At 41.8% G+C, this 19,030-nt stretch overlaps 1 protein-coding gene across 1 annotated transcript in view; it reads left to right on the top strand.

Moving 5' to 3' along the window:
- LOC115057510 (cadherin-12-like) overlaps nucleotides 1-19,030 on the top strand; it is a 58,162-nt gene that overhangs the window by 21,819 nt on the left and 17,313 nt on the right. The window contains exons 5-6 of the mRNA XM_029524662.1: nucleotides 7,514-7,681; nucleotides 7,810-7,997. Of these exons, the coding sequence (XP_029380522.1) occupies nucleotides 7,514-7,681; nucleotides 7,810-7,997 (356 nt within the window). The remainder of the gene's footprint in view (nucleotides 1-7,513; nucleotides 7,682-7,809; nucleotides 7,998-19,030) is intronic.

Here is a 19,030-nt window from a genome sequence, read left to right as displayed (position 1 = left end):
ACTAATTTAACTTGCACACACATTGCAGGCGGAATGTTTAGTAACATTTTAGACAAAATAGCAATTTCAGGCATTTCAATTAGCACATATCAATAGGCTACAATGCAGAAAATTGTTATGCTGCGAGTCTGACCCATAGCAAAAGTATGACTTTCCTCCTTCTAAGACAGTCATACTAAGCAATGCAGTGAGAGCTCCTCCATGCTCCCCAATCAGAAGTGGCCCCAGTCAACTGCATGTACACTCGGGTGGTGAGGTGAAAGCTTACCTGTATTCATGTCATCAAACATAAAGACAGGATGATCTGGAGATCAATAAAGCTCAGCACTGGAGCTAATTTCTGTTGTTTCCTTATTGTTCAGCCCTGGATTGTAGACAACTGCTATAGTGATATGTCCTAACTCCCGTGGAAAATGGTCTAAAGGATAATGACAGAAGCTCGTATTCTTTGTGCACAGCTTTTGTGAACTTTGAAATGAGTATCCCATGTAGTAGCTACTAGGATACACAGTTCTCTGCTAATGATGTTAATTTATGGTGGTTTGCCCTTATGAATGTATAGCCATAAAACCTGATGTCTTGATGAAGACTGTGTTGTCTTCATTGAGTCATATTTCAGTATAACAGATCAAATTGCCCTGAAGAAAATCCTCTTCATGTCAGAGACGAGCTGTGATCTTGTCAATTTTATTGCTCAGTAATCTGACATCTGACAGAGCAATAATTAGGAGGAACATCATGAGAAAATATTTTTTTTCACTGCCAACTCGAAAGCTGCTGAATTGTCATCTAAAGAGATTCCTTTGAGTGCAACTGGACTGTTAATATATTTGTGAAAACGTTTTCCCTATTATCCAAGAGGCTTCATCTGTGCTTTTCCGATTATGCTAAGCTATTCTTCACAGATATAAAACAAAGACATGTTGCCATGATTTTGTTCTGTAGCAGTCTCTGCAACATTTTAATTTTTTCATTTCATTTAATTTCACCCAAACCCTTTAATGCAGCAGAGATGTTCTTCAAACAAGGCCATTTCCTGCTATATGCAGACTATGCAAATGCATAGGGCCCCTCAAGCCACTAGGTGGCCCTCTATAATGAATGGTCAGGCTCATCTAAGAAGAAGTCTGTTGTAACCGTTGTAACCGAGCAAGACATAAAGGCCCGGTTTCGCAAACAAGTCTTATATCAAGCCAGGAGTAGGCCTTTTTTTTTTTTTCAAATATGAGGCTTTTGCATAATCTCATCCATTAATGGTCTGTTAATGCCTGTGTGGTGTTATTTTAAAACATTTTCGAAATTTTTTAGTGAGTGATTCATAAAATAAAAAGGTTCTATCCCCCAAAACACAAACCAAGTTGGAGTTATAAGGTTCTATCTCCAATAGATTCAACATCCAATCGTAGACCGGAATGCACATGAATGGACCAATCATAACCCACCCCTTATCTAACTTGCCTTGTTCATTCTGTGGACTTGTAAAGTGACCTTCTTGGCGCCCAAAAGGAAAGAAAACGTTTAAAAAGAAACAAACACTAACAGAATCGGTAAGTAGAAGCTTATTAGAGTGAGTATGCGCACATTATTTAAAAACCATAAGCTATCAAGTGAGCTAGCTAGCTAGTTTACGAATGTTAGCTAGTTTGATAACATTAGCATAGGTTCGCTTGCTATCTGTTCATTTGATACACATACAGCTAGCTGGCAGCTTAGCTAGCAAACGATACCTGCACTTCTCTCCTACAACAGCTAACTTGCTTTCTGTATTATTAGTGACTTGATAAATTTGACTCTTATCATATAAAATATTTAAATCGTTTTTGTTCCAGGAATTGTGTCACAGAGGCAGAGAGACAGAATGCAGCTGATAGTGGTGGTGGTTGTATTTATAGATTTGATTTTAAAATATAAAATAAACAGGAGGATATCAGAGGCTCAAATGCCAAGACAAGGGCTTTCATGCCAACATCACTCTTGCTGCCAAAACCAAAACCAGTCGCACACAAAAACAGGATCACAGAGGCTAAGAAATCAGACATTTTGTTTATGTTTAAGTGCATGCCTGCTGTCGACAAACTTTATTACACTGCAATATTTCGAATGTAGGTACATACAAATAGGTAAAGTTGGATTTGGGAGGGAGAGCAACAGAGAAGGTAAGGTTAGTGTGTACAGGGATGTTTTCAAAAAATTTACTTTTGTCAATGAATGTTTTGTTTATAGATTTAAACAAATTAAATTAAAATGAATGCTTCTAAAAAAAGCTTTTTATTGATGTTTGAAGTTATTGATATAAAAAAGTTACTTCATTGTTTTTCTGTGTTATTTGCAAATAAAAAACGCTTTTTTCTTCCAGACTTGTTTGGTTTTGTTATTTACTAATATTATATTAAGTACTACAATATATATATTATTGTTATAAATAAACAAATAAATTCAAATCAGTAGTTATATATAGCTATTATTTCAAATGTAGGGTTAAAACAGAGATAGAACCTAATTCTGAGAGCTCTGATTCTGGTTTTATCTCTGTTTGGGCCATCTAAAAAAATCCAAATTCCAAATGTGCCTGAAATTTGATATCCTATTCTCAAAGCACATGCTGGGTAATGGTGTTGTTGAGTTATAATAGAAGATCATACTACATAACAGTTTTACCTACTGGGATGTGAAAACTCAGATGCTCAGTATCTCTTAATTACCCTACACGGAGATAGAACCTTATAATTCTAAGCTCACAATGTGTCTTAGTTGGTCCCAGACTATGGATTCCTGGAGTAAGCTTAAATGAGAACACCTGGGTCAAGCCTCATTAGCCTAAGTGGGAGCACAGCCTGTCACTGTAATGGTGCTCATAAAAACCTGGAATGGAATTGAGGACAGCTTTGCAGGAAGAATTTCGCCCAAACAATGGCTGAAATTAAAAGAGCATGCTCAAAAAACTATACAGAGTATGAAAAAACTCTGCTGAAACAAATTGTGGGAAACCATGCTGTTATTGAAAATAAAGGCCATACTGCTGCTATTGAGGAGTGCTTGGGCTGCTATTTGCAGTGAATTCAATGCAAATGAAAATGTAACCAAAAGAACAATACAGCAACTGCAGGTGAGACATGTCTATTATGACCTGTATATCACAGATGTCATATAGTTTTGTGACATTGTTTATATTGAATGATATCAGCCTTCATAGACTGCGGAAGAACATCAAATTAGATTTGAAAAAAAGGAATGCAGAGACCAGATAAGAGAGATTTAGTACTGGTGGTGGACCCCCACCAAGTGAAGACAAAGGCATCCCAGAGAAAAGATGATGCCACCACCTTCCAGCAGAGACCAAAAAGGATGCCCATACATGAGAAGCTGGTCTTAGAATGTCATGAGCAGAAAATGAAATACCTGAAAGAAGAGCATGACCTGAAAATTAACATTCTACAGGTTGAATTAGAGATTAAATTAGAAGAGAGAGCTGTTCAAAGAAATATGCATGAGGCAGCTATGTAATGAAATGCATTGTGAAAATAAAGTTTTTCTCACTTGACGAGTATTTTGATCTAGTGCGAATATGAACTCTGTTGTATCTTTGCTGCTCAGTTGTGGGATGTGGCCAAGGCGTGAATAAATAGGAACTCTGAGCATATCCGCCTCACCAAGTAGTAGTCCACGATGTTGCCCTCTCTCAAACTGAGCACACAATGAAGAGTTGTGAAAAATCTTTGAATCATTTGTTGCTCCTTTCCAACGGGCAACAATGTTTGAACACTCTTAATTGGGAGTGCATACAGCCTGAACATTGATTGAAAACCAGTTCTTACGGTTCCTGGACTCTTCAGTATCAGGAGTTGATGGACACTTGATTTGAACATGACATCCATCTATTCACCTTATTTTCAAACATGGAAGTAAATAGTGACGAACCTAGGTGTTGTTGTGCAGCACTTCCGGTCAGCCGCTTTCCCTTATCGGAGCTAACGGAGCAAGCTGATGTTGGTCAACAATGTCCTGGGTACACTATAAAGAAACCTTAAAAAACCAAGATGGGAGGCTGGTACCACATCCTCAGATGTTTACTGACTGGGAGGATGACATGAAGAAGTGGCCTGAAATACGATATGAGGATATTTTAATTATTTTGTGTTGTCTCTTGGTGTGGATGGGTCTACTATGCACAACTACAAGAGCACAGAAGCGCACCAGTATCAGTGCAAAGATTATGTACTGCCCAGACAAAGCAAAGCCGACCTCCACTCTGCCTGGGTCCTTACTACATCAGCCGGCACGATCGAAATGGCTGGTTGTTCTTGTGTCACAGGGGAAGTCCTGCAGTCACGCATGAAGAGAAGACATTTTATTTAACATCAAGGTGTAATTATACAGTCTTAAAATCTTTTGGTACCATTCAGTTCTTGAAATATAATTACAAAAATAGAAGAATTAATGAAAAATAGAGGTGACAAACACGAACTGTTCAGAATAAAGTGAGCTCATTCAAGAAACACCCTCTTTCTCATAAATTGTAATTTTTTAGTTCATGTAAACATACACTTTATATATGTATGTATATCATATGTCCAAATTATAGCACAATCAAGGCACAGTGGTCTGTAACTAGATTAAAAAAAAACAACTGGACATGACATTTTTTCTAAATGTAGATTGCACTTTTTGCTCAGCATCATCATGGATAAACCACAGGCAAAGGGATTTATCATCTTTTGACGGAGGATGCAGATAATATCGCTCCTTACATCCACATTCAGCTCTCATACACGGCCAATATTCAAAACACTCCCCCTCTATGTAAACCTTGCGTTTATACCACTTATTAAGACAGCCCCTAACTGCACAAGAGACCCCAGTCTTCCTTGAAGACAAAACCAAAACACAAGTATCTCTCTGTAACTGCAGTAGACACAAGTTAGCTACACAGTGCTCAAGAGTGAAACCACAAAAAAATGGAAGCTGGCTGCGTTCTGTGTTGCCTCTGTGTCTCCGTGAAAAGTAAGGTGAACACAGCCAATCACTCCAGGGAAGCTCCCATGTTCATAGAATCACACTTTATAGTTGGCTTGCTCAGCAGCATCAGGGAATTTAATGTCCTGATTTCTCAGTTCACAAGTGGCACTGCAGATATTGTGAACTATTTTACGCACTGTTGCTTCACTGCTATCACACAAATCACCAGTTTCACGATGAAAGGTTCCAGATGCCAAGAATCTCAAAATGATCAGAACCTGGAGAGAACTGGGTACAGGCCTTCCTCTTTTTGACGAGGAAAATAATTAGGCCAGCACAAAAAGCATTTTAGTCTGGGACTAGACTTAAGCCTTTTCTGCGAAACTGGGCCAAAATGTAACTCACTCTTTGTATACTGTGCATGTGTGGGTGTGGTGGTGGGCATGTGCAACTCTCACACTCAGTGTCACAGATTTGTGGCCAGCTTTGGGCATGACCCAGTAGGTTTGTGTTTAACTTTATTTATCATTTTTAATAAAAAAATAAATGTTATAGGAGATTTAAGACTAAAACAAACCACAAGAAGCTGTGGCTTGATTGAGGATCATCTAAGGGATTATAAATTTCTCCATTGTAGTTAGACAAATTAGGGGCTCCCTAACAGCATCTTTCATAGGGCCCTCAAAGCTAGAAATAACCCCATCTTCAAATGACCATTTAGCCCTTCCTATCTGCGTGGGTTCCTTCGCAGTTTGAGAAGATGGCTTGGTGGAAAGGCCTATCTGGATTTTTGGGCAAATTGGCAGAGGGCAGGACTGTCTGGAGGTGACAACAGCAGCTGAATAATGAGAATTCTTTTAGTCAGTTTTCAATAGTCAGTCATTTTGGTGACTGAATGAGCTCATAGACTGAGATTGAGAAGGAAACTCACATGCTTTGGGTGTCTAAAAACATATTGGAATTTGAACACAAAGGCTGGTAGGAGCTGATGGCAATGTGTGTTGAACGTCAAACCAACAACCAGAAAACAGTCAAGATATCTGTGAGGACTGCAAGGATCCAATCCGGCACAGTCCTCTGGGGGTGGGAGACAAGCTAGTGGAGAACAGATGAGGAGCAGGCAAAAGGCAAGGTCATGATCAGAAGGCTGGGCAGTTTTCCAGCGTCAGAGACAAGGGAGGCACGTCAGAGTATGGCACAGTTGGTAAGAGATCATTCCGAAGTTCTAAAGAGTCCTGCGCAAGGGCAGATGATCTGGCACTGCTGAGAAGTTGTGGACTATTTGTAATGAGTAGGCAAGTGATGATTAGGTGAGCAAGCACAGGCAAGGGTAAAGGAGCTGAGGAACAGATGAAGTTACCAGAGACATATCATGACCCTGAGAGGGTTGATTTGTGACAATCAGCATAATCTCCATCAGTTGTGCAGGTTAGCTGGTGGAAGAAATGAAGTGGTTCAGCTGGAGACAGTATTGACTTGGCTGTTGCCATGTTGATGAACCTGATCAAACAACATAGTAAATATTTTGAACTGCTGGAATCAATATGATCAAGTTCACTAATATGAAAAGTACAGCAGACCTTATGGTATTGTTTTAGATACACAATCAGAAATACTTTATTCATCTTCTGCTGCTTGGTAGATTACCCTCTAACAGTTGTAAAGTCTGAAGGCAGTGGGAATTAACGATTTTCTGCATCTTTCCACTGTGTATCATAGATGGATTAACTGTCCACTGCTGGGGTTTCTCTGATCCACTAGTATGTTATGAAGCATTTAAGATGATCTTTGCCATCTCAGACACCATTGTGCATGTGGATTCTGATAGTCAAGGCATTTCACCTATTATATAGAGTGCTGTAGAAATGAGCCTTAAAAAATGAAAACATTCAACAATCAGAACACAAACAAGTTATTATTTTTGCACCTTCAATTCCCTTGTTCCAAAGTCCGTTTTGTTTTTCTTTCTTTTGTGGATAGATGCTTGAAATAAGATAATAAAATGTAATAAGAAACGCTTTTTATTCTGTGATGCAGAATACATTTATTAATACCTGGAATTATTTTTTTTTCTTTTCTTTTTTTCTTTTTACTTTCATGGGCAAGGGTTCTTTCCAGGCTTGCATTTTTGCAGCCTCTTTGGGTTCCTGCCCTTTCATACTCTGTTTCCTTTTTGTTGTGGGAGCCATGGTGATGCAAACTTTAGAATTGACCTACATATTCTCACTGCACCCCAAAAAATAAGACATCTGGGGATTGAACTAATGAGACCATTACAGGTATTACAGAATAGATGGATAGTGTCTCCAATTTCATATATATGTTATTTGTACGTTTCTTTGTGTGTATTTGCACGTGTTAGTGTCTAATGTACTGCCCTGTGTAATTATGTTTTATGTGTGACTGCAGATGTGAATTAGCTTTAAGCTAAATCTGGTACAGTACATCAAATAGCAACATTTATGTTTAATATAGTACATGGTCCCTTGACAAATAGATGAAATAAACAAAAAATAAAAAACTGTCTCACGCTCTTTCTCACACACTACTTCTGCAGGAGTGATCAGGACCGCACTGGGCAACATGGATCGAGAGGTAAAAGGGGAGTACCAAGTTCTTCTCCAGGCCAAGGACATGGAAGGTCAGCTTGGGGGACTGGCTTCTACCACCACCATCAACATTACCCTAACTGACATCAACGATAACCCACCACGCTTTGCTAAGAGTAAGAATTCCTGGTAATATTTCAATGGGTCAGTTAGTTGATTGGTTTGTTTGTTAATAAAATTAGTCTCAAAGTTCTTTCTTAAATTGTGCAATTTTGCTTTTCTCTTGCCTTTGTCGTTCCTTCAGGTATATTCCATCTTTGGGTGCCCGAGTCTGCTTCTGTTGGCTCAGTGGTCGGCCACATACAGGTCCATGATTTGGATGCTGACAGCAATGCGCAGGTGGATTTTTTCATTGTTCCAGAAGATGAGGGTGACATGTTTGACATCATATCAAATGACCAAAGTCAAGAGGGAGTTGTTGTCTTAAAAAAGGTACAAACACTGATTACTAACTCCACATATGCCTATATTACAGCTGCGATAAAATTGTGAAAAACTCAATACACCATGTGCATTTTATATATTAAAGTCTCCAACAGAGGATTAGGGTCTTTAGAATTATAGTCAGTCACATCTGGGCATACATTGTAAAATTCAGTAAGTCCCAGCACTGTCGGGAGATCAGCGTTCTGTCAGGAATTACTGAGTGAAATAATAATAATAGTGGGGCGGCATGGCTAAGTTATATCACTCATTGCTGAATATATGTTGAATGAATCTGGATACTGGGCCACTGCAAATTTTTATTCTGGTGACTGTGGCAGCCATTTTCAAAACTGACTGCTAGTGGTTACTGGCCTGCCCTACAGCAGCTGTTTCATGTTTTCAGCACCACAAATATAATTTAGAGACATTTTAAAGTTGGAAAAAGCGTTATTACATTGTAACAGAACATATACTTATTGACTCACATTCCCCTTCACAATCTACACTCTCCTCTTTGGCTGTTTCTGTGTTGCTCCTTAAAAAGAAAAAAAAGAAAAAGGAAAATTATCACTTGCCAGATGACATAATTTACCAGTGATCATTTTCAGCACAGTGAATATACAAAATAATTGTACCTTGAGTTAATGAAAAGACAAAATCTGAATACACACACACACGTATATAGTTTACGGATGACATGGAGTCTCTGCTGGGACCTTTTGTGAATTTCTGTGATGTGTTGATCAAATGTCAGTTTATTGTCTATGATGAGTCTGAAGTATTTGAAGAAACTGACGTGTTAAACTGTTTGGTTATGGATGGAAGTAGGGACCAGTCCAGAGGGCGGTGTGCGTGAAGTGTGGATGATCACTTCTTTTGTTTTGACTACATTCAGCTCCAGGAAGTTGTTGGTGCACCACTGAGTGAAGTGAGAGATGGAGTGTCAGTAGGCAGTAATTAGTCCGATTCTGAGAAGCTTTGTGCTTTTCCCTCAGGCTATTTTTGATGTGATGAGTGATCCATGGTTTGGAGTTGGGATATCTCCTGACAGATCTGATGGGGATGTTGCATGAAATACAGAAATTGATGTAATCTGTGATTTAGATCACCCTGAAAAATGTCCCAATCTGCGCAGCCAAGTGAACCCTGTAGTTGTGTAATGGCATCCTCCAACCAGATGGCGGTGCAGTGGATGTGTGGCTTGATGCATATCATTTCTGGTTTGTAGTGTGGCAGCAGGAAGACATTGTGATTAGAGTAGCCGACTGAGGGGGTGTGCGTGAGCAAACAATGCATCAGAAATGTTCCCAATTCTAGGATGTTGTTCTTCCTCGTGGGGATGTCCACGTACTGGTGGAAAGATGGCATGGCACGGTCGAGTCTGCAGTTGTTAAAATCACCCAGATTGTGTGTGATCGTTTGTTTACAAAGATGCAGACGCCTCCGCCTCTGTCTTTGCCACACTGGCTGGTCCTGTCAACCCGCAGGATGGAAAAGTTGTCTAGACTTACCTCAGAGGCTGGGACATCTCTATAGAGCCAGTTTTCTGTCAGAACGATAATGCATGCATCTCTGAAGGCCGGCTCCATTCAGCATTTTGGATGGAGTAGGTCCATTTTATTACTGAGGGGACATACATTTGCCAGTACAACGGAGGGGAGAGGAAGTCTGAAGGGATGCTTCCTCAGCCTGGTGCGTACACCTCCATGTCTACCTTTTTCCTCGGACGGATATCTGGAGGGAGATTGACTGGCGGTTTCGTGTTGCAGAGGACTAAAGAGCATAGTTGGAGAAGCTGTACCCATTGACCTCTGGTAGTAGCTTCGAGCAGTTGGTGAGAATCCATAGTAGAATGCATGTGATCCAGAAAAACTTATCGATCCAGCATTCTGTGTGTGAGACTGAGCAAACTAAACAATAATGGACTGGAAGAGCAGTGTGACAAACCTCTTAATAATGTCCATTGCATCATCTGGAATTTCCTTTGGTCCACTTGCCAGCATCAGTAATGCATCTGGCAGTTCTGGCATTTCCATGTATACCATGTTGCCTTCTTCCCATGTCCAGCAAAACTAGATACAGTGTCAAAGCCTGCCAAAGCATGGAACATTGGAAGGGCACATGACATCTCTGGTCTGAGGGATGCAGCCATTTGGTGGGCTGCCAGGTAGCGAAAGCTCTTGCCAGTTCCAAATACCAGCCACAATTGTGGCAAACACAGCTAAAACCACAGCAATGGTGTCAACAGTGCGGATCAGCATGCAATGGTGGCCATGCTTTGCAGCATGTGACCAGACAAAGGTCTTCTTATATTTAATCAGCTTTTCAAAGGAACACAATTTGAATGTTTTTCTCAACTACAAGAACAGTTTAACCCTCCATCAGAGGATTGGCATAGGTATCTCCACATAAGAGATTATGTTATAAGTCATAAAAAAAATGGAGCTAGTCGGCAAAAAACCCAAGACTATTTTATTGGTGTTGTGGAGAAACATTTACCATCAAAAAACATATATTTAATATATATAAAAGGTTGACAACTAGCATTTCACACAATACAGATTATTTTAAGGAAAAATGGGAATTAGCACTAAACATTATAATTGAGGATATCAAATGGGTGGACACACGGGCAGGCATGGGCAAGGAATAAATAGTCAGTCGTGTGATTGTGTCTGAAGCGGTGAAGTACTTCTTCTAAATTTATGGTCATTATCTTGGTCAGAAAGTGCGGAAATAATGCCAGCAACTTCAATAAATTCCTCTGTTTTACACGCTACATTCTCTGGGTCAGCAGGTCCCGCTTTAGCATACTCTGAAAGGTCTAAAATGTCTATCACTAACTCCAGAGAAAGTTGAAGCACATCGTCCGTAGCCGCAATGTTTTCAAATTCCAGGCTTCTGAACAAAACAATCGATGAGACTCAAATTGCATTAGCCCCACCCACTGACTTTGATGGGTGAATTTGACAGATAAAATTAATTCATGAAGCACTGCAACAGGACCATGAAATTAAATACATAGTTAAATTATTAATAATATAATTAATTGAATAATTATCTATTTTTTCCATTACATTAACTGGTATTTTAATTAATTAATGACACATTCAAGTAGTTTTTTAAAGATTTATTTATATATTTCATTCTGTCCCTTTTGGTCCTCCACACATACATCGCTAGGCTTAATGGGAAAACTTTGTGCTATAGTTTCAACTGATTCAACAAAGTAGTTGTTAAGTGCCTGTGCCACATCAGCTGGATTCTGCAGAATTGTATAATTGATCTTTAATTGAGTTATTTTCTTCATGGAAACATTTTTACCAGTTTGTTGATTTGACTCCACAGTGACTTTGAGTCACCATGACAGTTATCAATGATCTCAGGTGCCTTGTCACTCTGTTCCTCAACATTGTAAATTTCTGTCTGTCACTGGTTAGTTTGGACTTGGCTACTTTAAGGGCAAAAAGGCGAAGACACAAACCAGCGGTCCCAGCGATTATAACGGGGGACGAGAGGTCTTTGGGGAATAAGACAGACGAGCTGGCAGCGCAAGTGAAGACCCAGACGGAATACCATGAGTGTAGCATATTTTGCTTCAGTGAAACATGGCTACACTCGCACATCCCGGACAGCAGCGTTGAGGTCCCAGGTTACAGTTTGGTACGGGGAGACAGAGACTTTTCCAAAAGTCAGAAGAAAAAAGGTGGCAGACTTGCACTTTATGTGAGTGAGAGGTGGTGCAATCCCGAACATGTTAACGTGAAGGAACGTCTCTGTAACCCAGACATTGAACTGCTGGCTGTGGGAATGCGCCCGTATTATTTACAGAGGTAGTTCACAGCCACCATTGTTAATGCTGTTTACATCCCCCCCATCAGCTGATGCAGTCATCAGTCAACAGCTGCTAAACTGTTGACTGAACACTCAGATGCAGTCATGGTTATTTAAGGTGATTTTAATCATGCATCACTGAACAAAACTTTAAATAACTTTCACCAATACATCGACTGCCCCACCAGAGAAAATAAAACGCTGGATCTCCTCTATGCCAATGCCATTGATGCATATGACGCCACAGCCCCCCCGGCAGGTCAGAACTTAGTCAGGATGACTCCCAAGTATGTCCCTCTGGTGAGAAGACAACCCATGTGCACCAGGACAGTGAGCACTGCAGGACATTTGACGAGATGACTGACTGCATCACTGAGTACATCAGATTCTGTGAGGACACCACCATGCCAGCCCGGACCCTGTGCTGCTTCTCCAACAACAAGCCCTGGATCACCAGCGACCTGAAGGCACTTCTGAACGAGAAGAAAAGGGCTTTCAGGTCTGGAGACAGAGAGGAGCAGAGGAGTGCAGCATGGACTCAGAGATATGCTGAGGACATGCAAGGACAATTACAGGAGGAAGCTGGAAATCCAGCAAAACAGTGTGAAGGATGTGTGGACGGGAATTAAGCACATCACAGGGATGAAGGGAAAGACAGGCAGACATCAGGGAGCCTGGACAGAGCAAACCAGTTTAATCAGTTTTTTAACAGCTTCAGCTCACCTCCTGACACCTCTCAGACACCCCCTGCCCCCCACACACCCACACTGTCCCAAATGGCTAGCACCACCCCCAACATCACCTCTCCATCTGCCCCCCCCTCTTTCTCCTCCCTCTTCACTTCCCCAACTGAGGACATATCCTCCACCTCCTACTCCCCCCCTTCCCCCACTGAGGAAACCAGCATCAACCACCCAACGGTGACTGCAGGCCAGGTAAAGAGGCAGCTGGAGAGACTGAACCGGCAAATGGCAGCAGGCCCTGATGGCATCACACCCAGGATCCTGAAGGCCTGTTCCAGCCAGCTGTCTCCTGTACTGAGACATTTGTTCGACCGGAGCCTGAGTCAGGAGAAAGTCCCAATGCTGTGGAAGACGTCCTGCCTGGTTCCAGTCCCCAAGAAGCCGAGACCATCCAACCCACCTGACTACAGACCAATCGCCCTCACATCCCATGTGATGAAGGTCCTGGAGAGACTGGTCCTAGCCCAGCTGAGGCCACAGGTGAGGACGTTTCTGGACCCTTTGCAGTTTGCCTATCAGCCCCATTTAGGAGTCGACAACGCTGTGATTTGCCTGCTGCAACGAGCCCATATGCATCTGGGTGGTGGGGGAGGCATTGTCAGGATCACATTCTTTGATTTCTCCAGTGCTTTCAACACCATTCAGCCTCTGCTACTGGGTGAGAAGCTGCAGGTGATTGGTGTTGACGACGCAGTGATCTCCTGGATTACTGACTACTTGACAGGCCGGCCACAGTTTGTCCGTCTGGGCAGTGTGCTGTCTGATGTGGTGGTCAGTGATACAGGAGCTCCCTTCCTCTTCACCTTATACACCACTGACTTTAAGTACAACTCTTAAGTCATGTCACCTGCAGAAGTTCTCTGATGACTCAGCTGTTGTCAGGTTTATAAGAGAGGGAGGGGAGGGGGAGTACAGGACACTGATAGGCAACTTTGTAGAGTGGTCTGAACATCAACAAGACCAGAGAGATGGTGATCGACTTCAGGAGGAAGAAGACACTTTCACAGCCACTAAGGATCAGAGGGGAGGTGGTAGAGGAGGTGGAGGACTACATATACCTGGGAGTGGTGATCAACAACAGACTGGACTGGAAATCTAACACAGAGTCTGTGTACAAGAATGTTGGAGATCTTCTCAGTCTGCTGTTGCCAGCACCATCTTCTTTGCTGTTGCATGTTGGGGCAGCAGCATCAGAGCCAGCGACACCAACAGACCTGACAAGATCGTCAAGAAGACTGGCTCAGTACTTGGTCATAGACTGGACTCCTTTGAGACTGTCGTGGAGAAGAGGAACCTGAACAAAATGTTATCCATTATGGATAATGAGCAGCACCTCTCCATTACACAGTGGACCGACAGCGGAGCAGCTTCTCCCACAGGCTGCTGCAGCTCCGTTGTCGAAGAGACAGATACAGGAAATCTTTCCTGCCACATGCCATCACACTGTATAATAACAGCTAAAATAACTCTGGTCATCACTTACAATCACTGCGCACTTTATTCTTTACAAACAGTTACACACAGTTCTCCTTATACTTTTTCCTTTGTACAAAACATTTTTATTTCTATTGCTTTTGCTTGCTATTTTGATATTTATTATGTATAATTTGTTCTTTAGTGTATATATTTTTATTCTTATCCCATGTTGTTTGATGTCCCTGTGTGTAATGCTGCTGCTACACTGCAATTTCCCAGCCTGGGATAAATAAAGTATATCTATCTATCCATCTATCCATCTATCCATCCATCCATCCATCCATCCAGCCAGCCAGCCAGCACTGAAAACTTTCTGAGCTCAGTTGAAATTAAATCAAGACCAAATAGTGGCTCTGGAGTTACCGATTTCATGAACTTCAAGAACATGCCAAACAAGAAAGCCCCGGGACCAGATGGTTTCCCTACAGAATTCTACAAAGAATTATGGCCAAAGCTTGCACCAATATTTTACAAAATATTGGTGCAAATAACAAACCTTAACAATGTAATTATTTTAAGTGTAACTGTTTTCAAGCACCTTAACTGCTATGTTCAGGTTTCTTTTTTTAATATTCAACATTGCTATTAATACATTTTTGAAAAACTGCCTCTTTGCAAAAAATGGGTTTTAAAACATGACCAACTCCCTGAGAGGAAAAAAAAAACCTAAGGGTTTGTTGTGCAAAAATGACACCTTTAATCCTCACATCTTTTCAGTGACTGATGTGGGCCTGCTTCATGCTGCAGATCTTCTCAAATCTGGGTTGCAGTTTTGATATTGCCACTCTGAGTTGATTTTCAATGTCCAGCTTTGATCTGTATTTTGTTTTGATTGAGGTCACAGCATCTCACATAGGTAGGATGTGGCAAAAGGAAAAAGTATGGCCAGGGCTCTTTTACCCAGCAGTGGGTAATCTTTCTTCATTCCGATCCAAAATGCAGCCAGTGTCTTTGACTGAAATTGCAGTCTCATTGTTGAATCAGAGGTGACATCAATAAACCGTTCCTACTCTGATGTGCTGAAGTTGGCAGGTGGTGTTGCACTGAAGGGGTCAGGATCATATTCTTTGGGATCCTGCATCAGGAAATATCTCTGGAAATGTTTCTGAAGGGCATAGATGTGTGCATCCATGCATGGGATCACTTCTGCAACTTGTTGTCTTCAATGAATGATTTCAGGTTCTCAAATGAGTCCACATTTCCATCTTTTACTCACTGCAGCCACATTGCAAGTTTTCTGATGAATGATGTGATTTTATCTGCCAGATGTGGGAGGTGTGTATTTGTGCCCTGCAACTGCAAATTCACTTCATTGAGTTTCAGAAACATGTCACTGAGGTGTGCAGGTTTCATGAGAAACTTGTTACAGGAAAAATTGTGGGTAAGATCACTGCCCTCTTCCTCCAAAAAGATGCAGATTTCATCTCGCAGTTTAAAGACCCTGGACAGCACCTTCCCACGCTATGAAAACAGCTGTGTGGTCGGTACCCATTTCCTCGCACAGTGCCAAAAAAGTCTGGGCTTTGACGGGTCGTGTTTTATGTAGTTCACTGTGGCAATGACGTTGGTAATTACATCATTCAGCTCGGGACTCAGCTGTTTGGACGCCAGTGCTTCACGGTGTAACATGTAGTGTGTCCACCGCACATTGGGGAAACCCCACCTTGTTTCCCAGCCATAGCTTGCACCCCGTCTGTGCAGATCCCCACACAGTCCTCCCATTTCAGACCGGCCTCTTTCAAGTAAGTGTCAATGATTTTGAACAGTTCCTCTGCCTTGGCTCTGTCAGGAATTTGTTTGCAGAAAAGCAATTTCTCCCTCATGTCATCTCCATCTATGAATCTGACATAAGTTATCAGTAAACAGTCTTTGTTACTGTCAGTGGCTTCATCCATCTGCAGAGAAAAGCGGCTGTCATGCACCTTATCATTAAGCTGCTCCTCTATGTCCTTCGACTTGTCATAAATGCACCTGCCGATGGTGTTGTTGGACAGAGGACTAGCCTTTAGTTTGCTGGCTACAGAGTCATCAAGCATAATTGACACCATGTCCATAGTGCAGGGAAGTATTAATTACTTCCACTATTGTCTGCAGCTTTTTACACTGCCACTCAGTAGGCAACTTTATATGAGGTGAGTTGAGCGCTTGCCGGTACAGATGCAGCTTTTACAGCAGTTTTTTTCTGAAAAACTCAACTGGCTTGTCTTTATGCTCTGTATGTTTTGTGGCGTCTAAGTTTGTTAGGCTTCAAGCTGTCACAAGCTAGCACATTAAGACAGACTGCGGTGTCTCCTCATTACTCACCGTTGTACAGGTGAAGCCAAAGGCAAGATATGTGTCATCATATTTCCTATTCTTTGCCTTGAAAGGAAATTTGCTTAGGAAGCACATTTGGCAGTGCTTCATCCTCTGCTTTGCGTTCACGTGGGAGACCACATGTACATAAGTACCCTGGCAATCTAACAAATGCCAAACGGATCAGCCAGGCCGTCCATGACCCCTGCCACCCAATGGTCTCAGGAAGAGAGAATTCCAGGTGTGTGATAGCATGAATGCCCCCTCATCCCAGTTGATGGTGTCCCTGGCCCACCTCCTGATCGCTATGGCCTCCTTGAGCCAACGTTTCAATTAGTTACTTTTTGCTCCGATGACCTTTGCGTTGTCCCAATCCATGATGTGGTTATTTATCCTGCAGTGATCTGATATGGCTGATTTTAGATTTTCCTGAATCCATGTATCATTCGTTCTTTGTATTTTCAATTGGCAATCAAAAATCCAAAAAATTAAAAAGAGATTTATTTTGTTATTTTTATACAACACAAAAAAACAAAAAAAATGCCTGGTGTTTTTATATTTCAAGTTAACTCTAATGGGCGAGGCTTACCAACAGTGGGGAGTGTGGGGGTGAGGAAATCCAACCTAAAAAAAAAGAAACACCTCACTCAGACGTAACACATGCACAGCAAAGGTTGAGGTGTACAGAAAACCAAAATCCAGGATTACTGTACACGCAATGAAACAAAAATCATTAAATCATTAGCTGGTTAACAACTTAGCAAACAAAACAAAAACAAAAAGGACAAACAAAGAAAAGGTCGCTGGCCACAGTTACCAACTTAACAAGTGGACGCAATCATTCAATTGAAATAAAAACTAAAGGATAAACAACCAACCAATTCCCACACACACTCACTCATCCACACAGCCAGATATGACTGACCATTCATCCACTCTCTCCGTCCTCACCAACACACACTCCTACTAAGGCCCGCCGCCCAGAGAGGGAGCCGCCACCGTAGCAAGTAGTAGCAATGGTGGCAAGCGAAGCAGACAGTCCATATAGCAATCTCCAGCAAACAGCCACCGTACACCGAGGGTAAGCGAAGCAGCAGTGTTCCTACACTTATCTTAATGTCTAGAGTTCAGCCACAGGTTCGGATCAGCAGGTGTCCTCACAGTGAAGAGAAAGACAATGAGGCGCTGAACCTTTTGCTCCGCTTTCCATGCAGGTTGTGAGAAATTTGGAGAAATAAACAGCGGAAACTTTTTGTCCGTTACGGAACTTCTTGGCCAGTATGACCCTGTATTACAGAGGTTGATTACCAGTAAAAGTAAAACGAAATACTTGAGCCCAAAAATTCAAAACAAAATTATCTCTGTTATAGCGCAAAAAGTCCAAGACAAAATAGTGAAAGAAATCCATGAAACAAAATTTGATTCTGTAATAATGGACACAACTCAAGACATTTCTAAAGTAGATCAATGGAGTCAGGTGATTCGATATGTTACCAGTCCGAAAGATGAAAACGATAATCCTTTAGAGGTGAAAATAAATGAAAGCTTTGTTCGTTTCCACGTAGTCCACAATCAAAGTGCATCTGGTTTGGAGATAGAGATTGTTGGACTTTTAGAGAAGAAAGGAATATCTCGAAATAAATGCGGAGGACAGAGTTACGATGTGGCAGCTACAATGAGTGGCACATACTCTGAGTTGCAAAAACAAGTTTTGGAAAGGGAACCTTATGCCATCTACACTCACCGGCCACTTTATTAGGTACACCATGCTAGTAACGGGTTGGACCCCCTTTTGCCTTCAGAACTGCCTCAATTCTTCGTGGCATAGATTCAACAAGGTGCTGGAAGCATTCCTCAGAGAGTTTGGTCCATATTGACATGATGGCATCACACAGTTGCTGCAGTTGTCGGCTGCACATCCATGATGCGAATCTACCGTTCCACCACATCCCAAAGATGCTCTATTGGATTGAGATCTGGTGACTGTGGAGGCCATTTGAGTACAGTGAACTCATTGTCATGTTCAAGAAACCAGTCTGAGATGATTCCAGCTTTATGACATGGCGCATTATCCTCCTGAAAGTAGCCATCAGAAGTTGGGTACATTGTGGTCATAAAGGGATGGACATGGTTAGCAACAATACTCAGGTAGGCTGTGGTGTTGCAACGATGCTCAATTGGTACCAAGGGGCCCAAAGAGTGACAAGAAAATATTCCCCACACCATTACACCACCACCACCAGCCTGAACCATTGATACAAGGCAGGATGGATCCATGCTTTCATGTTGTTGACGCCAAATTCTGACCCGACCATCCGAATGTCGCAGCAGAAATCGAGACTCATCAGACCAGGCAACGTTTTTCCAATCTTCTCTTGTCCAATTTCCATGAGTTTGTGCAAATTGTAGCCTCAGTTTCCTGTTCTTAGCTGAAAGGAGTGGCACCCGGTGTGGTCTTCTGCTGCTGTAGCCCATCTGCCTCAAAGTTCGACGTACTGTGCGTTCAGAGATGCTCTTCTGCCTACCTTGGTTGTAACGGGTGGTTATTTGAGTCACTGTTGCCTTTCTATCAGCTCAAACCAGTCTGGCCATTCTCCTCTGACCTCTGGCATCAACAAGGCATTTCCGCCCACAGAACTGCCGCTCACTGGATATTTTTTCTTTTTCGGACCATTCTCTGTAAACCCTAGA

This window comes from Echeneis naucrates, chromosome 17, assembly GCF_900963305.1.
Source record: "Echeneis naucrates chromosome 17, fEcheNa1.1, whole genome shotgun sequence".
Classification (NCBI taxonomy): domain Eukaryota; kingdom Metazoa; phylum Chordata; class Actinopteri; order Carangiformes; family Echeneidae; genus Echeneis; species Echeneis naucrates.
This window is presented reverse-complemented; position numbering and strand designations above follow the sequence as displayed.